Below are 16786 nucleotides of genomic sequence, written 5' to 3'. Positions count from 1 at the left end.
TGCTCAAGTTTTAGAAGGACAGTCTTATACTTCGTCTTGTCCTCACCTTCCGCGAACACCAGGGAGTTGTAGATGTGGATGGCGTGTTGCCCTGCCGTGGAGAGGAGGAGGGAGATTTTCCTGGTGTCCGATGCATTCTCCCTTTCTGTGGCTTCTAGGAAGAACTGGAAGCGCTGTTTAAACAGCTTCGAAGTTGACGCCGAGGCTTCCAACGATTTGGAGCGGCTGCGATGGGCTGATGGTGTCCATGGCACAGGATGGCGGATCCCTGAAGATGTGCAGGAGGGTCTCACAGTTGCTGTGTTCCAATCCTGGTACTATGTCGTGTTGGGTGTTCCGCTATACAGATGAACTAACACGGTTGTAGATGGCAGTTTTATTACTCTTAATAACAAAATCTGTGAACTTATGACTGTGGTTCGTAATTTTCCCATTAACCTGTGGACCCAGCCCTAACACTATCTTAGAGAGGCACTCAGCACATGGTGTATGTCTGAGTGGCACGCTGTGAGCTCTGTGCTCTGAGCTGTCTCCTGCTGGAATGAGCGGGAACTGTGGTGTTCCCCGTTTTATAGTGCGTGTGCTCTCACTGGTGATTGGCTGTGATGTTGCGTGTGTGTTGATTGGTCCGTTCATCTGTCCATCAGTGTGTGTGTGTTTGCACCATGATATGTTTATCTGAATATCATGACACTCTAGTTGGGCAGGATTTCACCAGTATTCATGACTTTCCAGTACTTTGCCCAACTGGCAAATTATCATGCCTGAGATATGGCAGCAGCATCCATATTCAACTTTCAAGGCATCACATGTTTTCCTGATTTTGTCCTTTCCCAGCATTTATTCTTTCCAGCAGAAGGTATTGGGTAGCCATCAGGATATAAGTCTGGTTGATGCTCCACAAACCACCCCACCCTTCCCCTGTGACCCATCCATCCATCTGATCCAATAGCAAGTAAGGTTAGTTCTTTGTGCTTTTCGCGTCACACAGCTGAGATCACTGACATCAGCACAGACTCGGGATTGAATTTGGAAACAGATTTGGAGCATATTTAGGATTGAGTTGAGGAGGAACTTCTTCACAGAAAGGGTTGTGAATCTGTAGAATTCCCTGCCCAGTGAAGCATTTGAGGCTGCCTCATTGCATGTTTTTAAGGAAAAGATAGATTTTTGAACAGTAAAGGAATTAAGGGTTATGGTGAGCGGGCGGGTGAGTGGAGCTGAGTCCACAAAAAGATCAATTGTGATCTTATTGAATGGCAGGGGAGGGTGAGGGGCCAGATGGCCTACTCCTGCTCCTCGTTCTTCTGGAACCTTTCATTCTGCGTGGTCATTTGAGGGGAATCTAAAACAACGATTGCACAATTAGCAAATAAAACTCTGTAGCTCAAGCAATTCTATCTTCCATCTTGTTGTCAATACAGACATTTTTTGAAGACTGTGATTCCAAGAACTGAGTCATCTTATAGCCTTCAGGGTTGAGTCATTGATCAGTACAGTAGGTGGGCTATAGTCAGAATAAGATGGTAGTTAGTGGAGTATCTCTGTTTTCCTTCAGCTGATGGTTAGCCCCATAGTCATCAGCCACTTTTGAAGAACAGTCTATGATCCTTTGAAGGCCATTCTCACAGTGTGACACCAAGGGCACAACAATTCCAATATCATTGTCTCTAATGCCTTAGTTGAGATTTTGGTCAGCTCAAGTTGAAGGGAATTGGATGTACATTCCATCAACATTTCCACCAAATGCTCCAGAAAGCATGGCAGCCAAAAAAATCTTAAAAATCAAAGAAACCACTTATTATGTCAAAGAGGTCAATGTATTCACGATAGTCAGCGACTCAGGCCATATTTCCATTGAGAAACTGCTGTATCAGATTTATAGCTCTATCAAAACACCTAAGTTTGGCTGAGACTTTCCACAAAGCCAATCTGTTTACTGTGTCAAAGGCTTTCGTCATGTCATCAAAAGTCATCTTTAGAGTCCCATTTATTGTTTGTGGCAGATCTCTTTTTATTTCTTGAAGGGTTAAGATCATGTCACAGGCTATCCTTGCCTTTCCTGAACCCTCTTTGACTTTCTGGCAGCATGCATTCTGCTATGTGGCTTTCCAGTTTGTTGAGCAGAACTTTTACTCAAATCTTACAAGTTATCACAAGCAGCGAGATTCCTTTACGCAGTCTTTTGTCCTTTTCCTTCATGCAAGTGAACAATCCATGAGCTCCTGAGCAGTGGTTAGTTGATCCCACAGTCTCACCCGCAATATACTGCATTTTGTGGATGATTTCTCTCAGCCATGCACATCTGTTTCTAATTGTCTGACAAGAACGGGCAAGTCGAGATATGGGACGGGATTCCCCTCGTCGTGTTTCCTGGCGGTGCGCCGATCTTCAGTGGTGAGATTTGCTCTTCCTCTGCTTATTAAGGGGAATTCCCATTGAAACCACCCCATATCATCGGGAAACCTATGGGTGGGGATGGACTGCCAGCAGGAAAAGTGATTATCTGAGCCAGCAAACTTTACAACTGTCTTTTTTCAAATCCATTCAGGGGATGTGAGTGTCACTGGCTGGGCCAGCATTCACTGTCCATCCCGAATTGAACTTAGAGTCAACCACAGTGCTATGGGTCTGGAGTTACATGTAGGCCAGACCAGGTAAGACTGGCAGATTTCATTTCTATCAAAAGGACATGAGTGAATCAGATGAACTTTTACAACGATTAACACTGGTTTCATGGACTTCTTTAAATTTTTAATTCCAGATTTTTTAATTGAATGCAGTAAAACTGCCATGGTGGCATTCAAACCCAGGCCCCCAGAGAAGTACCCTGGGTCTCTGGATTACTTGTCCAGTGGCAACACCACTATGCCACTGCCTCTCTACACACTAAGACGTTTTACAACACCAGGTTAAAGTCCAACAGGTTTGTTTCGATGTCACTAGCTTTCGGATGGTAATAGATGTTTGCCTTCACAAGTGGGCACCAGCTTGCATGCTACCCTCTTCTGGTTTGGCCTACGAACCAATGGAATTACTCGTGTGTAGCTGCTGCTCAACACAAGCAGCTATGTGGAGCCACAAAGAGATAGGTGAGTGTTGAGGGATAGGCGCAGTTGTCCACCCAGGTTGTGGCTGACTCCTGCAGACAGGTCTACCTCTGTAGATACATACCAATCCACCTGATGGTGAGTAGGGCTATGGCATTGTAGCTGTATGTCTAGGACATCAGGATGGCTGGAGCATTGCAGGCAACTCTGAAGTTAATATCCAATCCAAAGATTCTGAGGACATTCTGAGACTTACATGTGAGTACAAATGCTCATATCTCCTTGGCTCAGAATCTGGCAGGATTGTGTTATGGAGAGACAAACAGCCCCTACAAAAGCACTGCATGTGAACCAATGAGACCAGCTCTTCACTGGGTATGGCATGTGATTATGCTGTGATTACAAGATCGGGAAAGGTTTTATCATGGTAGTGGCTGGGCTTTGAGCCATGTGTAATAGGGGATTAGGTGAATGAGGGTGGGATGGAGATTAGGTGAGTGAAGGCAAGATGGGGATTGCAGGGAGGAGCTCATTTGCTAGCAAGCGAGGGCAGGCGTTGGAAGAAAGGGGTCAGGCTCTCAGCGGGCTATCTTCTTTCCAAAGCTGGGTCGCTCAATCAGGCATTGAATGCCTGATAAAGAGGATGCCTCACCCCCCTCAGGAGCCCACAAGCAAGCACAGCTGGGTTTGCTTTTCAAGCTCTCCGCATGACAACTGCCCCAGTTGCTGCTAGTTGAATACCACCAGCAATGGAATGAGGCCATTGGCATTCAAATGAGAAGACCGTTCACGAGCCTTACCACCCCAGACAGAGCCTTACCACCCCAACACACTCCTTCCCCGTTCACTGCCCCCCATCTCCAAACTCACCTGTGGAAAGCATTAAATTACACCCACTTATCTCTGAATGTTAAGCCACTAAAGTTGGGGCTAATATAGGGTCATGGATGTGGAGAGATCGTTATGGGCAAAATCAGCAATTTTGGTTTCTGTTCATGTTCTGTTTCTTTACACTCTTAACATATGTCCCAGGTACTAAAAGATATCTGGATGCCTGACAAATTAGAAGAAAACATGCTGAAGTAGGAGGAAAAGAAAGTCAAAAAGTAGGGGAGAGATGAACAAAAGTATATTTACAGAGAAAGGCTCTTAGGAAAGTTTTAAACCAGGAGTTCGATAGAATTTAGAGAAAAGTTGCAGAGTGCAGAGATAATGGTTGAAAGATAGGTATGAACAGCAGGAAACAAGTAGTGTCTGTTATATAGTGAACTTCACTTGTGGAGATGTAAATAATAGGATTGATGACCATTCTGTAATAATGTTTTGTTCAGTTGCGTGTCTGATGAACTCAGAGATAATAATTGAACAGGATTTCTTTTCACTCAGTTCAAGTTAGTCATTTATTATTTAAACTTGTATGATTTGGGAGGTTAATTGTAAGTAAATTACGTAGACCTGCTTTCTGCAAATCACATTTAAACAAGCCATGTAATGGATTTATTAAACCTACTGGAAAGCCAAAAATGCAGCACTTTATTCATTGTTTGTTGTTTTTAAACTAATGGTTTTAAAATCATTTACTGTTTGAGTTTACAGCCGCAGAAGCCATTTTTCACCTGGAAACATTTTATTAAGAGTAAGGACGCGATCTAACCAAATTGCAGCCGAATCCTGTGATGAGCATATTTAGCCAGGTGTTTCCCGACTATCTATTGGGCCTTTGTTGCAATCCAGGGGGCCTCAGCGCAGAACACACTCCCGGGAACGCCGCTTGCCGGAACTCCTTGGTGCAGGAGGAGATCAGGGCGTCATTTTTAAATGCCGTCCCGATCTCTTGACCTCCGACGTGCCCCCACGGACCTCCCTCCCTAAAGCCCCAACTCACCTATAAGAAGATCCTTGCCCACCCCTCCTGCACCCCACCTCACACGGGCAGGGCACCCCCGGGCCCGATCCCTGGTGTGGGGAAAATACCAGCCTGGCACATTGGCATTGTCAGCCGGACACCCTGACTATGCCTCTGCCAGCATCACGGACAGTGCCAGGCTGGCAGCCAGGTAGCACCGCCAGGGTGCTGGGCTGGCAATGCCCACATGGCACCTGCAGTGCCAGGGAGCCACCTTGACCAAAGGGAAACCACCTGGGGGCCTCCGATCCTCTACAAGACCCTCCCACGTGTCATTCCATCTGCACCCCATTCAGGCGTTACGCGGCTGGTAGATCACACCCTAAATGTTGGATGATTGGTTCTTCCTTAAGCACACAGGTAAAATGAATATGTAGCTGACCCAAAACCTGATTCCAAATAATCTGCCAAGTGATAATGTAAACCTTTAGTTGGTATTACATGGAAATTGTTAAGGGAATCGATATACAATTAGGTATATGCTCGGGAAGTTGGAATGCCTCACGGACAAACTCAATAGACCAAACAAGCACTATATAATTTAGTCAACTGTTTCGGTGCTTTGCTACAATTAAATACTGTGCCTCCCATTAAATGATGCGGGATGCAATATTTAAAGGAGATTATCAAACCTTTATCACAATTGTAGTCTTCAAGTATGATGTTGGTCTGAATATGAACGGTTTGCGTGGAACGGAGAATTTCATTGAATGGTTCACAGGTGACACATGGACCTGAGATCTAAAACTCTGGGCAGTTCTTTCCGTATCCTTACAGCTTGAAATAGACAGGAATCTATTCCAGTGCAGTTGCAGATACTTCTGTGATTTCATCAGAGATAATTTCCTGTTTATTTCAGCCATCATGGATTGTGGACAGATCACTGGTATTACTCACAGCCTATTCTTTTGCTCATTATGTGGCTGCATATTCAGCTCACTGAGTGAACCTGTCCATGGATGAGAATTGGAATAGATGGTCTCTGTCATCTGGCCTTTGAGAATTGCCTCGGTGAAATATGAAAACCAGAACCTGGTGGGAAGGATCTTGTGCTGGAAACTGATTTAATTACAATGAGAGGGAATATCAGGAAGAGGGCTATGATCTAACTTGCCAGATTTCTCTCTCCGCCTTCCCGCCCCCCAATTTCCTCATGTTTTGTAAAGAGTATCTACGTAAAGTAATTCCTACATGGCAGAAAAGTATGGCTCTGATCCAGATTTTAACTTTGTCTTGGCTGATGTGATCATTTGTCTTGAGTAGAATTTTAAACAGCCCTCTGTTAATGGACCAATCTGCGATTTCCATTTCATGCAGCAGTCATCCCCCAGCTCATTTAAATGGGATTAACAATTTAGTGCCAGTTTACACTGAATATTGATCAGTCTCATGGTGTAGGTTTGTGCCTGCCAAGAACTTGAATTGAGGTTGTCCAAATTCTCTAATGATGTCTCACCTCAACTTCTTTGTAAATATTGTCTGACATGCTAATTTGGCTAATATGCACATACTAATATGTTTTTGGCCAATTCTAAATTAACACACCATACTTAATTCTGGTTTCAGATTCAAGTTATCAACTTTGCCACTGAGCATAACTGGGATTCCCTAGAGGTTTTTGATGGTGGTGATATTACAGCAACAATGCTTGGCAGTTTCTCAGGTAATTTCTTCCTATTGAGGTAAAAATATTTGTGACAATCATATTCTCTTTTTAAGAACATGTTTGGTATGCATTTCATATTGCTCATTAATGTTACAAATGGAAGTAGCATGAATAATGGATTTATATGCACACCTCACATTTGAAGGTTTGGCGATACAGGGCTGACCTTCATTCTCTCATCTCCAATACTTGGAACTGAACTACCTTGCACTTCTGTACTTTGATCTTTAGTATAGCCCATCAGTTCTCTCTGAGAAAACTTGCGACCACAGTAGTTGCAAACCCATGGGTGGTGTTCAGTCTCTATAACATAAGGTACTGATATATTTTTGGTATTCCACCTAATTGTTGTCTACCCCTCTCAGATCTGAGAAAGGCTGAATGCTGGACACAAGATCAACATTTTCTCTGGTCTCCTCATATTGGGTACCCTTTCAACATTGGTGGAGTAAAACGCAACCTCCTAGAATGTATCCATTCCATACATCCCTCCGTCGAGATCGTGAGATAATGCTTTTGCAAGTGTTAAGGGACAAACTCCTGGCATAATAAATATTCTGCCCTTTTTCTTTGCTTTTTACTCAGATCAAGCAGCAAAGCGGACAGAAGCATCCCTTACAATTCAAATAAACTTTTCTAATGTTTGATTGATCATTTGTCAGTCTCATTCATAGGCAGTTTTGCATATCCTGAGTACTACAGTTGGAAAGAGTCCAAAGTTGAGCTGTAAATTATAAGGAGAGACACAGAGGGCTGAATTAGCTTTCTGCGGAGGAGAGAAGATTGAGATTAGTTAGGATTCAGGTCATCAAATTGCTGTGAGGCAAATATGATATAGCTATTTGCAGATCATAGGCATTGATCAGTAGATAGATTTCATAAACATCAAGTAAAATGGTTAGAGACAGGTATCCGTCAAAATGCACAAAAGCAACTAAGGTTGTGATTTTAACCTAAAAGAGAGTGGAAAAATGTGTAAAATAAAAACAGAAAATATTGGAAAAACTCAGCAGGTCTGGAAGCATCTGCAGAGAGAAATGGGGTTAACCTTCCAAATCTAAACGACCCAAAATGTTAACTCTGTTTCTCTCTCCACCGATGCTGCCAGACCTGCTGAGTTCATCCAGCATTTCCTGCCCCAGCATCCGCAGTATTTTATTGTTATTTGAGTGGATAAATATGTGATTGAATATGGGATGGATGGATATAAGAAGAGGTGTAAAACATTTAATAAGATCTAGAGGGGAGGGAGGGAGGGACAATACAAGTGCACATGTGAGGAGGGATGAATGATATTCTGGAGATCAAGGACTGCTTAGGAACAACATTCCCTTGAGATTAAAACATTAGATAAGAGTCTCTGTTAGAATATATTTTAAATGTTCTGTGAAAGGATTAAACTTGATAGGCTAAATAACTTTTGATGATAAAGATAGTATGGACATTTGCCTTCAAGTTTTACATTAAATATTGGTGTTCTAAGGTATCAGGTCTGAAATATTACACCTTCAATGTTACTGTCACATTTTTAATGTTTCTCTGCTTACAATGGTTCTTCCACAGATGATGGTGTAGGTCACATTTCATTTGTGCATCTTGCATTATCTATTCTAGTCCAGTAACTTACCCACAAAGCTATCGTGAGGACGTTAGCTGCTAAGATTATAAAATGCCTGTGGTAGTTTGTGACATTGAGTGCTTTAGGTATCCAAAACATTCCTAAAGTCTGCAAATATCATTTTATTATACTTGATATATTGGTATTATTCCAGGCTCACATGAAATAATTGCATATGACTACCTATAAATTATTAATCAGTTGACGGATATATTTTCATTTTGACACTGAAATGAAATGTGCTGTAAAAATTTTATTTTGGCCCCAGAGAATAATCTGAAGCTCTGTAGAAATTTAAGATAACTTTGAAGATGACTTTTGCAGATATTCGGCGATAACAATTGTTTGCATTAATAACTGCACAGAATTTCAATACCCTTTTGGCTGATAATGCACTTCAGTATGGAGCACTGAGAAAAGGCTTTGCAGTTATTGAAGCCAGGAAATCATATCACGCTGTTGGATTAAAGTATATTTCTACTTTTGTAGGTTAACGGAAGGTGACTTGTAAAATGTCATGTTTATCTATTTTCTGAATCAGTGAATCCGGGGTCCTGCAGTGAAGGGTGTATGTCCACGTTTAGTACCTTAGCAAATGCTGTTGAAGAAGAGAACTTCCAGTAGCTGCTTCACACACTGCTCCAGAGAGAGGCAGGAGGTTGAAGCAGTTGACCCCATCACCACCTGCCCAAGGCAGCTCTAAATAACCATGACAAGGATGGTCTTAGCTGAAGTCTGCAAGCAGAACACCTTCCTGACTCTCTCAAGATGGTATATTTCTGTGGTAAATAAAGAAGACAAATAAAATGTTACAGGGAGGAGGAAAGGGAGGAAAAGAAAATGCTTAAAGTGAAATAATTATTTCCTTTTGCTTTTGTGTATTTTTAGTTGTAAGAATGTTGCTGGTTGATTGAGGAATGTTCACAATCCTGATTATCTGCATGACTTCAATGTACATACATCCTATTTTTACATGTTTCTCCTCTGTAATCACGTTAAACTATAATCTGTTCATCAACGTCAAGCTCTTCGAATCAGTTTAATGCAGAAGTTAATTCATTCACCAGAATTTGCCAATGGGCGGTATTTGATGAAGGTGACAGGGGCCTTGCCTACTTGTTGGAGAGCCAGTAAGAACCCTGTAATGCCTCTCTTGGGGAAGGTTTACGGTATTAACTGCCACTCAGGCAGAAGGAGGCTATTCGGCCCATCGGGTCTGCACCGCCCCTCTGAAAGAGCACTCTACCTAGACCCACTCTCCCGCCCTATCCCTGTAGCCCCATAACTCCAACTAAGCAGCATGTTTTTGGATGCCATGGGCACTTTTAGCAAGGCCAATCCACCTAACCTGCACATCTTGGGACTACATAAAACATAGAACAGTACAGCACAGAACAGGCCCTTCGGCCCTCGATGTTGTGCCGAGCTTTATCCGAAACCAAGATCAAGCTATCCCACTCCCTGACATTCTGGTGTGCTCCATGTGCCTATCCAATAACCGCTTGAAAGTTCCTAAAGTGTCCAACTCCACTAGCACAGCAGGCAGTCCATTCCACACTCTAACCACACTCTGAGTAAACAACCTACCTCGGACATCCCTCCTATATCTCCCACCCCGAACCTTATAGTTATGCCCCCTTGTAACAGCTACATCCACACGAGGAAATTGTCTCTGAACGTCCACTCTATCTATCCCCCTCATCATCTTATAAACCTCTATTAAGTCGCCTCTCATCATCCTTCACTCCAATGAAAAAACCCCTACCTCCTTCAACCTTTCTTCATAAGACCTACCCTCCAATCCAGGCAGCATCCTGGTAAATCTCCTTTGCACCCTTTCCAATGCTTCCACATCCTTCTTATAATGAGGTGACTAGAACTGCACACAATACTTCAAATGTGGTCTCACCAGGGTCCTGTACAGTTGCAGAATAACCCCACGGCTCTTAAACTCAAGCCCCCTGTTAATAAACACAAACACACTATAGGCCTTCTTCACGGCTCTATGCACTAGAGTGGCAACCTTCAGAGATCTGTGGACGTGAACCCCAAGATCTCTCTGTTCCTCCACATTCCTCAGAACCCTGCCGTTGACCCTGTTATCTGCATTTAAATTTGTCCTACCAAAATGAATCACCTCGCACTTATCAGGGGTAAACTCCATCTGCCATTTTTCGGCCCAGCTCTGCACCCTATCAATGTCTCTTTGCAGCCTACAACAGCCCTCCACCTCATCCACTACTCCACCAATCTTGGTGTCATCAGCAAATTAACTGACCCACCCTTCAGCCCCCTCCTCCAAGTCATTTATAAAAATCACAAATAGCAGAGGACCCAGCACTGATCCCTGTGGTACACCGCTGGTAACTGGTCTCCAGTCCACCACCACCACCGTCTTCTATGTGATAGCCAGTTTCTTATCCAATTGGTCAAATTTCCCTCTATCCCACACCTCCTTACTTTCTTCATGAGCCGTCCATGGGGAACCTTATCAAACGCCTTACTGAAATCCATGTATATGACATCAACTGCTCTACCTTCATCTACACACTTAGTTACCTCCTCAAAGAATTCAATCAGATTTGTGAGGCAAGACCCTTCACGAATCCGTGTTGACTATCCCGGATTAAGCTGCAGCTTTCCAAATGGTCATTAATCCTATCCCTCAGGAGCCTTTCCATTAACTTACCAACCACCAAAGTAAGACTAACCAGCCTATAATTACTAGGGTCATTCCTCTTCCCTTTCTTGAACAGAGGAACAACATTCGCCACTCTCCAGTCCTCTGGCACTATCCCCGTGGACAGTAAGGACCCAAAGGTCAAAGCCAAAGGCTCTGCAATCTCATCCTTTGCCTCCCAAAGAATCCTAGGATATATCCCATCTGGCCCAGGGGACTTGTCGACCCTCAGGTTTTTCAAAATTGCTAATACATCTTCCCTCAGAACATCTACCTCCTCCAGCCTACCTGCCTGTATCACACTCTCATCCTCAAAAACATGGCCCCTCTCCTTGGTGAACACTGAAGAAAAGTATTCATTCAACGCCTCTCCTATCTCTTCTGACTCCATGCACAAGTTCCCAGTACTGTCCTTGACCGGCCCTAACCTCACCCTGGTCATTCTTTTATTTCTCACATAGAGTAAAAAGCCTTGGGGTTTTCCGTGATCCGACCCACCAAGGACTTCTCATGCCCCCTCCTAGCTCTCCTAAGCCCTTTTTTTTAGTTCATTCCCTGCTACCTTGTAACCCTCCAGCGACCCAACTGAACCTTGTTTTCTCATCCTGACATACGCTTCCTTTTTCCACTTGACAAGACATTTAACCTCTTTTGTGAACCATGGTTCCCTCACACGGCTATTTCCTCCCTGCCTGACAGGGACATACGTTTCAAGGACACGCAGTATTTGTTCCTTGAACAAGCTCCACTTTTCATTTGTGCCTATCCCTGACAGTTTCTGTTCCCATCTTATGCTCCCAAATTCTTGCCTAATCGCATCATAATTATTCCTACCCCAATTATAAACCTTGCCCTGCCGTTTGGCCCTATCCCTCTCCATTGCAATTGTGAAAGTCACCGAATTGTGGTCACTATCTCCAAAGTGCTCTCCCACAACCAAATCTAACACTTGGCCCGATTCATTACCCAGTACCAAATCCAACGTGGCCTCACCTCTTGTCGGCCTATCCACATATTGTGTCAGGAAACTCTCCTGCACACACTGTACAAAAACTGCCCCATCCGAACTGTTCGACCTATAGAGGTTCCAATCAATATTTGGAAAGTTAAAGCCACCCATGACAACTACACTGAGAGCTCCACACCTATCCATAATCTGCTTTGCAATTTCTTCCTCCACATCTCTATTACTATTTGGGGGCCTATAGAAAACTCCTAACAACATGACCGCTCCTTTCCTACTTCTAACTTCAGCCCATATTACCTCAGCAGGCAGATCCCCCTCGAACTGCCTTTCTGCAGCCGTTAAACTATCCTTTAAAATAATTTTTATTAAAGGTTTTCATAAAATATCAATAACAAAATGAGAAAGAAAAAAGAACCCAACAGGGTTAAGTACAAAACACAATCTAAAAAAGCAACCCCCCAAACCCCTCCCCCCTGTACATAAATAATAAATTAACATTAACACCCCGACTTAACACAACAGGTGTATACACCCCCTCAGACCCTCCAGTGTAAATAACATAAACAAAAGTAAAATAAATCCCCGCAGCCCGAGCTGCTGCTGCCATTGACCAATGTCTATCGTTCTGCCAGAAAGTCTAAGAACGGTTGCCATCGCCTAAAGAACCCTGGTACCGATCCTCTCAAGGCGAATTTCACCCTCTCCAATTTAATGAACCCTGCCATATCACTGATCCAGGATTCCACGCTTGGGGGCCTCGCATCTTTCCACTGAAGGAGAATCCTTCGCCGGGCTATCAGGGACGCAAAGGCCAGAATTCTGGCCTCTTTCGCCTCCTGCACTCCCGGCTCCTCTGTCACCCCAAATATTGCGAGCCCCCAGCCCGGTCTGACACTGGATCCTACCACCCTCGACACCGTCCTCGCTACGCCCTTCCAAAATTCCTCCAGCGCTGGGCATGCCCAGAACATATGGGTGTGATTTGCTGAGCTCCCTGAGCACCTAACACACCTATCCTCACCCCCATAGAACTAGCTCATCCTTGTCCCGGTCATGTGTGCCCTGTGCAGCACCTTAAACTGTGTGAGACTGAGCCTCGCGCACGATGAGGAAGAATTCACCCTCCCTAGGGCACCTGCCCACGTCCCCTCCTCGATCTCCTCCCCCAACTCCTCTTCCCACTTACCTTTCAACTCCACCACTGAGGCCTCCTCCTCCTCCTGCATCACCTGGTAAGTTTCCGAGATCTTCCCCACTCCCACACATCCCCCCGAGAGCACCCTGTCCTGTATTGTGTGTGGCAGTAGCCGCAGGAATTCTATCACCTGCCGTCTGGCAAATGCCCTTACCTGTAAGTACCTGAAGGTGTTCCCCGGGGGGGAGCCCGTACTTCTCCTCCAGCTCACCCAAGCTGGCGAACTTCCCGTCCACAAACATGTCCCCCAACTTTCGTATCCCTGCCCTGTGCCACCCCGAAAACCCTCCACCTGTTCTTCCTGGGGCGAACCGGTGGTTCCCCCGTAATGGGGTCCACGCCGAGGCCCCAACTTTCCCCCTATGCCGCCTCCACTGCCCCCAAGTTTTGAGGGCCGCCACCACCACCGGGCTCGTGGTATACCTCCTTGGAGGGAGCGGCAGCGGCGCCGTTGCCAGCGCCCCCAGACTCGTATCCACACAGGACGCCGTCTCCAGCCTCTTCCATGCAGCCCCCTCCCCTTCCATCACCCACTTGCGCACCATCGTCGCATTGGCGGCCCAGTAGTACCCACAGAGGCTGGGCAGCGCCAGCCCCCCCTATCTCTATTCCGCTCCAGGAACACCCTTCTCACCCTCGGAGTCCCTCGCGCCCACACAAACCCCATTATACTCCTGTTAACCCGCCTGAAAAAAGCCTTCGGGATAAACACGGGGAGGCACTGGAACAGGAAGAAAAACCTTGGGAGCACCTTCATTTTGATTGACTGCACCCTACCCGCCAAGGACAGCGGCAACGTGTCCCACCTCTTGAACTCCTCCTCCATTTGCTCCACCAGCCTTGTAAAGTTAAACCTATGCAGGGCCCCCCAGCTCCGGGCCACCTGGACCCCGAAATGTCTGAAGCTCCTCTCCACCCTTTTTAGTGGGAGCTCGCCAATCCCCCTCTCCTGGTCCCCTAGCTGAACTACGAACAGCTCGCTCTTCCCCGTATTGAGCTTGTACCCCGAAAAGTCACCGAATTCCCTAAGGATCCTCATTACGTCTGGCATTCCTCCCACCGGGTCCGCCACATACAGCAGCAGGTCGTCCGCATAAAGCAACACCCTATGCTCCTCCCCACCCCGCACCAACCCCCTCCAGTTCCTCGACTCTCTCAGTGCCACAGCCAGGGGTTCAATCGCCAGTGCAAAGAGCAGGGGGGACCCCTGTCTCGTCCCCCGGTGCAACCGAAAGTACTCGGACCTCCTCCTATTTGTGTCCACACTCGCCATCGGGACCTCATACAACAGCCTAACCCACCTGACAAACCCCTCCTCAAACCCCAACATCTTCAGCACCTCCCACAGGTACCCCCACTCTACCCTATCGAAGGCTTTCTCAGCGTCCATCGCCACCACTATCTCCGCCTCCCCCTCCCTCGCCGGCATCATGATAACGTTCAAAAGCCTCCGCACATTCGCGTTCAACTGTCTCCCCTTCACAAACCCCGTCTGGTCTTCATGGATGATCTGCAGCACACAATCCTCAATCCTCGTGGCTAAGACCTTGGCCAGCACCTTGGCATCTACATTTAGCAAGGAAATCGGTCTGTAAGACCCACATTACAGGGGATCCTTGTCCCGCTTCAGGATCAAGGAGATCAGTGCCTGGGATATTGTCGGGGGTAAAGCCCCCCCCCACCCCCACTCCTTGCCTCATTAAAGGCCCTAACTAACAGCGGGCCCAACAGGTCCATATATTTTTTATAGAACTCGACCGGGAAACCGTCCGGCCCCGGTGCCTTCCCCGCCTGCATGCTTCCTATCCCTTTGATCAGCTCCTCCAACCCAATCGGGGCCCCCAGTCCCGCCACCAGTCCCTCTTCCACCTTTGGAAACCTCAATTGGTCCAGGAAATGGCCCATTCCTCCCTCCTCCCGTGGGGGCTCGGATCGGTACAATTCCTCGTAGAAGTCCCTGAAGACCCCATTGATGCCAACCCCACCCCGCACCACGCTCCCTCCCCGTCCTTAACTCCCCCGATCTCCCTAACTGCGTCCCGCTTCCGAAGCTGATGCGCCAGCATCCGGCTTGCCTTTTCCCCATACTCGTAGACCGCCCCCTGGGCCTTCCTCCACTGCACCTCCGCCTTCCTGGTTGTCACCAGGTCGAATTTGGCCTGGAGGCTGCGCCTCTTCCTCAACAATCCTTCCTCAGGCTCTTCCGCATACCTCCTGTCTACCCTCACCTTCTCCCCCACCAGCCTCTCCTTCTCCCCCCGCTCCCTCCACTCATTGTGGGCCCTAATGGAGATCAGCTCTCCCCTCACCACCGCCTTCAGTGCCTCCCATACCATCCCCACTCAGACCTCCCCGTTGTCGTTGGTCTCCAAGTACCTCTCTATACTTCCTCGGACCCGCTTGCTCACCTCCTCATCCGCCAACAGCCCCACCTCCAAACGCCACAGCGGGCGCTGGTACCTCTCCTCCCCATCTCCAAGTCCACCCAATGCGGGGCGTGGTCCAAAATGGCTATTACCGAATACTCGGTATCCTCTACTCTCGCTATCAGCGCCCTACTCAAAATGAAAAAGTTGATTCGAGAATAAGCCTTATGGACATCTGAGAAGAATGAAAATTCCCTAGCCCCCGGCCTTGCAAATCTCCAAGGGTCCACACCTCCCATTTGGTCCATAAATCCCCTCAACACTCTAGCCGCCGCCGGTTTCCTACCCGTCCTAGACCTGGACCGATCCAGTGCCGGATCCAACACCGTGTTAAAGTCTCCCCCCGTTATCAGGCCCCCCACTTCCAAGTCTGGGATCCGACCCAACATACGCCGCATAAAACCCGCATCGTCCCAGTTCGGAGCATACACATTGACCAGTACCACCCTCTCTCCCTGCAACTTACCATTTACCATTATGTACCTACTGCCATTATCTGCCACAATGCTCGACGCCTCGAATGACACCTTCTTTCCCACCAAGATCGCCACCCCTCAATTTTTGGCATCTAGCCCCGAGTGAAACACCTGACCTACCCACCCTTTCCTCAGTCTTACCTGGTCTGCCACCTTCAGGTGTGTCTCCTGGAGCATAACCTCGACCGATTCACCATCTCCTCGAACCGCTCCTGCCTTTTCTTGTGGAGCGCCTCGTGCGCCTCCACCTTTACCGCCAGGCCTAAGATCACGTCCTCATTGTCAGAGATCTTTTGTCGAGCCTCTCGGATCACCACCCCCTGGGCAGTCTGTGTCTCCAGCAGCTTATCAATAGAAGCCTTCATCGGCTCTAGCAGGTCCGTTTTAATCTCTCTGAGGCAGCGCTGGATACCCTCCTGTTGCTCCTCTGCCCACTGCCTCCACGCTGCCTGGTCTCCACCCGCCGCCATTTTGTCTTTCGTTCCTCCCTTCTTCGGGTCCACCACCTTTTTTGTCGCCCCGCTCCCAGTTAAAGCCATATACTGACGGGGAGCTATTATTAACTCCTTCCCACACCGGGAAATGTCGAAAAAGTGCCCTTGGAGGCCCTGAAAAGAGCCCAAAAGTCCGTTTTTGCTGGAGCCGCCGAATGTGCGACTTAGCTCCGCATAGCCGCAACTGGAAGTCTCGAGAGGGAATCCTTTTGGCAGTGTTCGCTTCACCAATCTGCCCCAAAAAGTCTGTGGAAGCTCCTGAAAAAGGTCTGGGAGTCCGTTCCAGATGGGAGCTGCCGAATGCGCGA

General features: G+C 46.9%; 1 protein-coding gene across 1 annotated transcript in view; it reads left to right on the top strand.

Moving 5' to 3' along the window:
- Positions 1–16786, top strand: part of csmd2 (CUB and Sushi multiple domains 2) — a 995459-nt gene that overhangs the window by 675811 nt on the left and 302862 nt on the right. The window contains exon 33 of the mRNA XM_072502405.1: positions 6523–6619. Coding sequence (XP_072358506.1) covers positions 6523–6619 — 97 coding nt within the window. The remainder of the gene's footprint in view (positions 1–6522; positions 6620–16786) is intronic.

Source organism: Scyliorhinus torazame, chromosome 1 (assembly GCF_047496885.1).
Source record: "Scyliorhinus torazame isolate Kashiwa2021f chromosome 1, sScyTor2.1, whole genome shotgun sequence".
In the NCBI taxonomy this organism is placed as follows: Eukaryota; Metazoa; Chordata; class Chondrichthyes; order Carcharhiniformes; family Scyliorhinidae; genus Scyliorhinus; species Scyliorhinus torazame.
The sequence above is the reverse complement of the archived record's forward strand: the minus strand, read 5'-3'. Positions and strand labels throughout refer to the sequence as shown.